We start from the raw sequence: 8465 nt of genomic DNA, 5'->3' as shown, positions 1-8465 counted from the left end.
TGGTGTGAATGTCTTTTATTCCAGTACTGAGGAGCAAAGTTTGGGTTTGTGGTATTTCTCCTTCAATCCTGGAGCTGGCAAGGTGAGCCTTCCCCACCACTTGGCTAGCCCTGACCCTCTAATTCCTTAGCCTGAAAAGAGATTTTTCTCATGCAAGGCAGCACTAAGGTGGGTTTTGTTATTGCTCTTGTGTCCTAAACAGGCACTGGGCCAGGGCACAGCATGGGGACATCTCCCTCATGGGGCTGGGACAGCTGAGGGCATCATCCCATGCAGGATGTGGTACAAGCCCCTTCCTCTGTGCTTAACCCAAAGCAGCTCTGGTTTCTGCAGCTCTTCCTTGGAGCCAGTGCACTGACATTTTCCCCTCTTCCTTTAAGGAAAAAAAAAAAAATCTAGCATTTAAACATTTGCTTTGGTAAAGGATGAAATGGAAAAGTAGGTCAGATTTGAAGGATCCCAGCCCTGACAGTGTTCCTTCTAGAGCTCCAGACCCAGGTTTTTGGGGAGAGACTGGATATGACTGCAGCACTGCTTCTCACGCTGATTTGTGCTCTTCATGTTCCTGTGTATAAAATCACCCTCAAAATTCCCAGGACAAGTTATATCACCATGATTCTAAGGCACGAATTTGGTTACCAGTGATACATTTATGAAATGAAGTTACCCCTTTGAAACCTAGCTGGGTTTTACCATGAAGCAAGGTGGTTTTTTTCACTTTTAAATAGCCTAAGATAAATTAGCTGGAACCTAATTACAGAATGCTTTTGATTAAAGTCAGACAATGTGCTCTGGAAGCTAGGATCAAAAATGACAAGACAGGATGGCAGTGAAAGATTAGGAAGGAAAAGAAAAATGAGTGATTAGTTTTTAAAATCAAATCAGGATCGCTTTTTGTGCATGGAAAAAAGGCTGCAGCCAAGTCAGACAAACCTTTTGGTCTAAGAAAACTTGACTTTCAATAATATAATTTTTAATTTATTCCACGGGCATATAACTGAAATCCAAAAAGAAAAACTAAAGATTATTTCTGCATCTATTCTTAGAGATCAGGAGAGAAATACTTGTGAGCTTTGTGTAAGATCTAGAAATCTTACTAATATAGTTTGACTTACAGACATGATACTTTTGGTCAACATCAGCTGTGCAGCCAAGCAGCTGGCTGCTCTTGCCTTAATCACTGAACCTTTAGAAAGTACTCCATAATTATTTTCATGCCATACTCTGAAAATAACCCTGTTTAAAGAAATTATGCATATTACTAGAAAAACAAGTGCTGATTCAACAAAGCTCCTTTCAAAAATACTTTTGTACCTTTAGCTTAATAATGAGCAATAGCCTCATTGCTCTGCTGATTTGAATCCTGAAAACTTTTTATTGTCTGGCAACACATTGAGATGTGCAGTTTTTTCCAAGCTATTTTGCTCTAAAACAAGCACATGTGGGTTTCTGTATGCAGACTTTATTCAGTTTCTGAGGATGGAATATTCTGCAGTCCTGTGGCATTTCAAGTTTTTTATCTTAGCATACAGTGAGGAGGGATTGATGTCCATGCTTGGCCCTATCACTTGCATACAGGAAAAATTAAGAAATGAGATTCCCTGGGAAATTAGGTTTAATAAGGATTATTTATATCCAACAGTATACACCTAGGATTTGAAAGTGAAATGGGGGAGGGAGCTTATGGATGTTGGAACCTGGCTGGGACCTAAGTCTGGTCTCTCCCATGGATCGCCGTATGTGATTCCTGGCCATATGGAAGGCAATTCTTGGCTATCCCAAGGCCTCATATTTTGCTGCTATTCTGTTATTAATTTTTAGAGTGAACACACCAAAAAAAGTGAAGCCAAGCCATGAAATGACTGGCAATTGGCTTTGGGATGGTTGAGTGAACTCTGTGCCAGGAAAAGGTGAAAAGTTCCCTGGTGCAGAATACAGCCCCAGGGGAAAATATTGAAACCTATCAAAATGACTGAGATTTAAAAACAACTGAAAGATCCAAGAGATGGCACCAAGCTCTCCTTTCAAGGAGATAATGTATTGCAAACAAATTTGATGGAGACCCTGAGAGGATGAAGTGACCCTTGACAGTGTGGATCTCGAGAAGAGTGACAGGTAGAGTGTGAGACTGAGGCCTGGCTGGAGCTGGGAAATCTGGTGTGCTAAGTGCCATATGGTCCTCCTAGCGCGTGTGCGAGACCTCATTTCCACACCCAACTGCTCACAAAAAAATTGCACTGGTGCTATCCCCAGTTGCCTTAAATTTGCTTCAAACTGGGTGACCCCACCATCTGGCCCTTGCTGCTGCAGCCTGGATGACCCATGGGTTGTAGGCTTTGTGCTCTGCCACATGCAAGGAAAGATATTTTTCTAATATTCACACTTCGTGCACACACCTGTATGTGGATACACCTGGCTTACATTTAATGTCCAGCCTAGGAGAACAAGAGATTACCCTTATCCTTTCCACATCAGCAGGTGGAAGTAAGATTTAAATCAAAGACATCCCAAGGAGAAACAAAGCCTCAGTGCCCTTTTCAGCCCCTCAAGGCTGGCATGGCTCTCCCCTGGGCAGGGACAGGAGCGCTACCATCCCTCAAATTAGTGTCCCCACCTTGCAGTGGCTATTTCTCCATTCCCACAGGGAAAATTGATCCAGAGCCATGTGCTGAGGAGTGGTGCTGGCACAGTTATGTTTCCATGGATCTGCTGCTTTCCAGTCCCATGTGCTCTGCAGTCCATGATTCTGCAGCAAAAGCCTGAATTCACTTGGTCTGGGTCTTAGACCACGCTGTAGGAAATTATTTATGAGAACACAGGTTCAGGCAGCCCGAGAGAAGTCTAACACACATCTCTTGGCAGAGCCCTTTGAGAAAACCTTTCCAAGGTAGAAATCAGGGGTAGGCACATATTGATGCTTTTCCTACTGACACATAACATCTAACAGATGCAGTTCTAACACTTGCCATTAATCAGGGAAGCTTCCCACCTTCTAGCCAAATGAAAAATCAAGGTATGTGCTTCCTAGAAACAGCAAAGAAATCGCTGCCTGTAGCTGGACAAAATGCTAATCCTGAAATTAGGAGTCTAGCTTTTAAACTTGCCCTATTAGGACTTGGGCCAATTAAGTTTATTTTTTTGATGAGCACTAAAGCTCCACTAGTATCCTGTGGAAAACTTTGGCCCCCAGTAGTGATGTGGGACTGGCATGGCTGCTTCCCCTTACAGCACTGCTGGACCCTTTCCAAGGAAAGGAAAGGGCAGGAGCCTCCTGTGTGTGAGATTCTGTGCCTATGAAATACTCTGAGTGTTTCCAGCCTATTTTTCATTCAGCATCGAAATTTGTAACTGCACCTCTCTGGCTTTTATTGATTAATACATGTCCAGCCCAGTCATCCAGGTGTGAGAAGAGTGAATATAATGTGGTGTCCTGGGGTACAACTTCTTGCTGTATCACCAGTAATTGCAGACTTATCATGTCTGCTAACCTGAACATACATTTCAGAGTGTGTATTACGATGTAGGATCAAAAAAGTGTGGAGCTTTAATGTCATTTTCAGACCAAGATTTGTACTAGGTTGCTCAAGACCTGGGATGGAGGTGCCCTTACTTCTGAGCTGACTGGGATAGTATTTAGAAAGAGCAGCTGTGAAGGCCAGAGACACTCTGCCATATCTAAGAAGAAATGCTAATAGCTGTCTGGAAGAGTTAATAATGGCAAGAAGAGGCACTGAACACTGGCTATAAACCCAGGCTCCTGCCATGGCTCTGCAAGGATTTCCAGCCAGTGGGGGAGCTGAGGTGGGGATGGTCAAGCTGAGGAACACCAAGATGAAACACAGCTCAGATGGTGGAGAGGGAATGAGGGAAAAACCCCAAAAACAGCATGAGGGAGCTCCTGTATCTGCTGAAAACCCAAGTGTGCTGGCCTAGAGAGCAGTGGGGGAAATCATCTCAGTTTGCAGGAGCATTTACTTTTGTTTTCCTTTCTTTGACAATTTTTGAAAACTGAAGTTCAAGTGCTACTAAAATCTCAGGCTTATAGTTGGAGGTAATTTTAATAAAGGGTTAGTGAATTAGGCTTCCAGTTGTCTGTGGCAGTCAATGGAGATGGGGAAGATGTTTTTTTTCCAGAATACACTACTGATAAAATTAAGGAAAAAATATTCTCCATATCTTCCCCAGTCTACTGCTAAGTTATGGCTTTACTAAATGTTTCAGCAATTTTTTGAATCTATCAGGAGGTTTTTGAACTGCTTCAATACATCCACAGCTGTAAGTCTCTCCATGAAAGAAACCTATTAAAGGAAACAGCACATGAGAGTCACAGTAAACAGCAAATGATGAAACTTCCCACAGCCAAGGGCTTTGTTGTTGGGAATACCAGACACCAGAGCTGGAAATCTCTGCAGGAGGGAGAATGGTTACCCTGCTGCTCTTGGGGACCAGATTAATTCACACTCAATGATCCTCGTGGGTCATTTCCAACGCAAGATATTCCATGATAATTTCTTCTTCAGGCATGAGAACTGAAGGCAGGTGACTTGCAGTGACCTGGCTCTGCTTCTCTGTAGCAATGGGAGAAGTTCTGGCTGAAAGTCAGACGGATGATTGTGCATCCCTGCCTGGTTGTGCATCTTGGAGATTGATGAATGCTCTGTCCTTCTGCCTCTGTGAGGGGACTCTGCCTCCCACAACACTGGGCCACCAGCAGGCAGCTCCTAGAATTGCTGAGAAGTGTTTTGTATTTCCTAGACATTGTTGTATAAATAAATAAAAACATACTTGATAATATTTTGTAGGGAAAATGACCCATTTTCCTTTCCTATTTTTTCTCCTAGGGTAGAAAGAAAGGAGCATAGAAAATACAAGAACTTTTAATTGAAAAAAAAATTTAATGTAATTCTGACCTGAAAGCTGTTTTTGATACGGTTAAAAAAAATTTTTAAAAATTTAAATTTAAAAAAATCTGGACCCAGTTCCACTGCTACCAGACTTCAGCTGAGTTTGTTACAGATCTGTGATTTTGACACAAAATTGCCCGCTACAAGTTACAGTGAAAACTTCATAAATTCATCTTCTTCTGACTCTCCCTCCCCCTCCCCCATCTTATTTACTCCAAGAGTGCATTTAGATTATTTTTCGGGGTTTTTATAATAGACATTTAGTTAGAGCAAAACCAATTGACTTATTTAACTTTTGCAGATGGCTGATTCCTTACAGGGAGTAAAAGCTCCAGGTATTTTTTAGGCACATCTCTGACCTACTTATGGTTGAAATCCTATTTGAGCACTGGTGTCCTTCTGGTGGCACAACCGGTTATCAGGGTGGCAGTGAAGTTGAATATGCAAATGTTTGCAGTCTCGGGCTCTCAATCTAGAAGCTGTTGTGCTCTTAAACGGGGTGATGGATTTGTGAGCCTTTACTGGGGCAGGGATTTGCTCCATCGCAAAATCCTCACAGTGCCGTTTTTACTGTCACGCGGAGCTGGAAATGCTGTCAGTGAGCGTGGATGGACACAGGGAACCTCCGCTCCTGCCGGGCTGTGCCGCCCGGGATGCATTAGAGTTGTTAAGGCTCTGCTGGGAAACGAGGCCAGGACAACAGCAAGGCAGAAAACGCTGTTCTGCTGTCAAGGAAATGCTCGAAAAGCAGGAGGGAGCGAGGGCTGAGAGCACAGAGCTGCAGCCCTGCGGCCGCGGGGGAGGCGAGCGAGTTCGTCCCGGGAGGGGGAGAGGGGACGGAAGAGCACAGAGCAGCGAGTGCCATCCCCTAAAATATTAATAGTGCGCGCGGGGAGGAGGCAGTTTGTTTTCTATTTTCTTTCTAATTTTATTTTTCCCGATGTCTTCCTTCTCCCTCCTACCAGAAATAAAATAATTTAAAAAAAATTTTAAAAATAATAAAAAAAAAAAACAAACAAAAAAAACCCACAAAACCCAAACAATTCCAAGCAGGATAACAGCGCTGTGAGGAGCGCGGGGCGGCTCCGCGGGGCGGTGCGGGGGGCGCGGGCCCCGCCCGGCTGCTCCGCCCGGCCTGCGCGGGGGCAGCGCCGCGCATCCCGCCTGCCGGCCCGGACGGACGGACGGACGGACGGACGGAGGCTCCGCTGAGCTCCGCCGCTCGGCTCCGCTCCGCGGGGCTGCGGCGCCATGGAGGCGGTGGACCAGGTACGCGGAGCCCCGGGGGTTGTGCTGGGCTTTGCTGGGCTGGGCTTTGCTGGGCTGGGCTGCGCTGCGGGGCGCGCGGAGCGGGCGCGGTGCTGACCCCTCTCTCTCTGTGTCTCTCTCTCTGCCCGCAGCTCGCCTCCGCAGGCACTTTCCGCGTGGTGAAGGAGCCGCTGGCCTTCCTCAGGGTGCTCGAGTGGGTGAGTGCCGGGCTGTAAGGGGTTGCGGGGGGGCTGTCGCCAAAGTGCGCGCCCGGCGGAACAGGTGGGAGCTGGGCCGGGCTCAGGGACAGGGACAGGGGGCGAGGGGCCGGGGACTCGCGTCCTACAGCGCTGTGGCCGGCGGGGCGGGCTGCGGGCTGCGTTTGTGGGTGAACCCCCCCATCCTTTTGCTGGCTGTAAACGAATTAAAAAAACAAACAAACCGAAAAAAACGACGCCGAGGAAAATAAAATCCTCGTTATGCATTTAGCAAACTTGTCTCTGGGCCGAGCGGGGAAGGAGGCGGATAATTGGTGTGCGGAGCAATGTCACTGTGTGTTGCTCTGATGCTCATTCGTAGTGAAGTCTGCAGGTCAAATGACATCCATCGCCAGTAGGTCTGCGGGAGCAGAGAGCCTCTCTGAACGGAAAGTTCAGAACATGTCATGGAGGATTAATCACATTCCCCTAACGCCGACTGGCTGGGGAATTATGTAAGGCGTGTATTTTGAGGGGCGCATCCCTGCGCGGGTGCGTTTATCCACATGTTGGCACCTGCGACGTGCAGGGTGCCTCTGAGGGGGTGTTTTGGTGTGCTGGGGGCAGCTGCTCGCCCCAGACTCTGTCCCTGCTCATCAGAAGCAGCTCCTCTTCCCCGCTGGGCACCTTGAAGCATCAGGTCCCGTGGACTTGGGTGATGGGGATGTGGTGGTGCCGTGGCCTGGGACAGGGTGGCCACACAGATGGGTCACCTGATGCGGCAGTGGATGGGCAAGGTCTCTTGTGTTCTTTGCCCAGACCTCTAAAAACCCATCCAGAAGTGCTGCTCCTGCCTCAAGGGAAAGTCAGGACATCCAGGGCTGAGCCCCAGGCACTGGTCTGGGGGTGCTTCGGCCACTCTGCAGCACTCTCTGGGGCAGCAGAACGGGGAGCAAAGCTGTTCCTATGGCAAATAGCCACTGGGAGCGTGGTCTCTTGGCTGCCTGCCTGATGAGGCTATGTCTGATGGAGCTTGGGAAGCGAGCCCTTCTGGGAAGGACTCTGGGCTGATGGGCATGGGCTGTGCCATGAGAAGATTGTTCCCGCCCCAGTCAGTGTGTTGGCATCCTCGGGACAGCCAGTGGGAACTCTTCTCTTGGCACTTTCCTGGGTCTGTAACTTCTTCCAACAGCCAGATATAAAAGCTGCCTTTGTCATGGTTGGAAGCCACAAGTAGAACTCTTATGGCTGCTGCAATTGCACGTTGGCTGTGTGTGTACACATACATGCACACGGGGCTGGGTGTAAACAGAGCTCTTCTGACACGGCCAAAGTGGGACAGTCCTTGGCAATAAGGGGGTGTAGGAGAAGGGTGCAGAGTGTGTTAACATTTTAGATGATCTGAGAAATTACTTTCTCTCCATTTGGCATGTATATGGAAGTAGAATTAAGCACGATTTAGTTTATGGTATTTCAGAGTGTGGAAGACCTTATTTTTTAAAATATACTCGACAGGCTTTTTGGATTCCTGAAACTCCATCTCTATTCAATTAATCTTGTTACTCCCATCTTCCTTCTCTTCTCACCATGCCTCCCAACTGCTGTCCACCTCTCTCTATCTTTCCAGTCTCAACTAATTGTCCATCTCTCCCTCAGACTCCTTTTATCAGCCTAATCATAATTTTAAACTTTAAAAAAAGACCAAATGCTCCAGTCAATTCTGTGTCCACTTCCATGTCCCCCGGCAGCTTCACAGACCTTGTTGCACTTGATCAGAACAGCCAAATTACACCCCTTAACACCTCCCACTTGAGTCCTAGATTGCATCTTCAAGGAAATAAAGTTCATAGCCCAGCTGGTGATGCAGCAATTCTGGGCGTTGGGTGGCTCTCGTGCCTGGGGGGAGGCTCTGTGGTGTTGCAGCACAGATGGCAGAGCTGTGGGAGTTCCTCAGAAAGGCTGCTAGGGTGGAGGTGGTGCAGGCTGCAAATGTCCTCAGCTTGTCCATGCAGTCCAGCCTTGAATTTTCACTCTTGTTGTTTGGGTGGTTTGGGGTGGCTTATGGTCACTCTGGGGTGAGCATGCCTTTATTTGTGAACCTCTGCTGCTGAAATTC

General features: G+C 47.2%; 1 protein-coding gene across 1 annotated transcript in view; it reads left to right on the top strand.

The window, feature by feature from the left end:
- Positions 1-6012: 6012 nt before the first annotated feature.
- Positions 6013-8465, top strand: part of SYNPR (synaptoporin) — a 104012-nt gene continuing 101559 nt past the window's right edge. Inside the window, exons 1-2 of the mRNA XM_014873044.2 lie at positions 6013-6173; positions 6305-6370. Of these exons, the coding sequence (XP_014728530.1) occupies positions 6156-6173; positions 6305-6370 (84 nt within the window). The 5' untranslated portion in view covers positions 6013-6155. The remainder of the gene's footprint in view (positions 6174-6304; positions 6371-8465) is intronic.

This window comes from Sturnus vulgaris, chromosome 11 (assembly GCF_052056855.1).
Source record: "Sturnus vulgaris isolate bStuVul1 chromosome 11, bStuVul1.hap1, whole genome shotgun sequence".
In the NCBI taxonomy this organism is placed as follows: domain Eukaryota; kingdom Metazoa; phylum Chordata; class Aves; order Passeriformes; family Sturnidae; genus Sturnus; species Sturnus vulgaris.
Note: the sequence above shows the minus strand (reverse complement) of the source record. Positions and strands in the feature narration are given on the sequence as shown.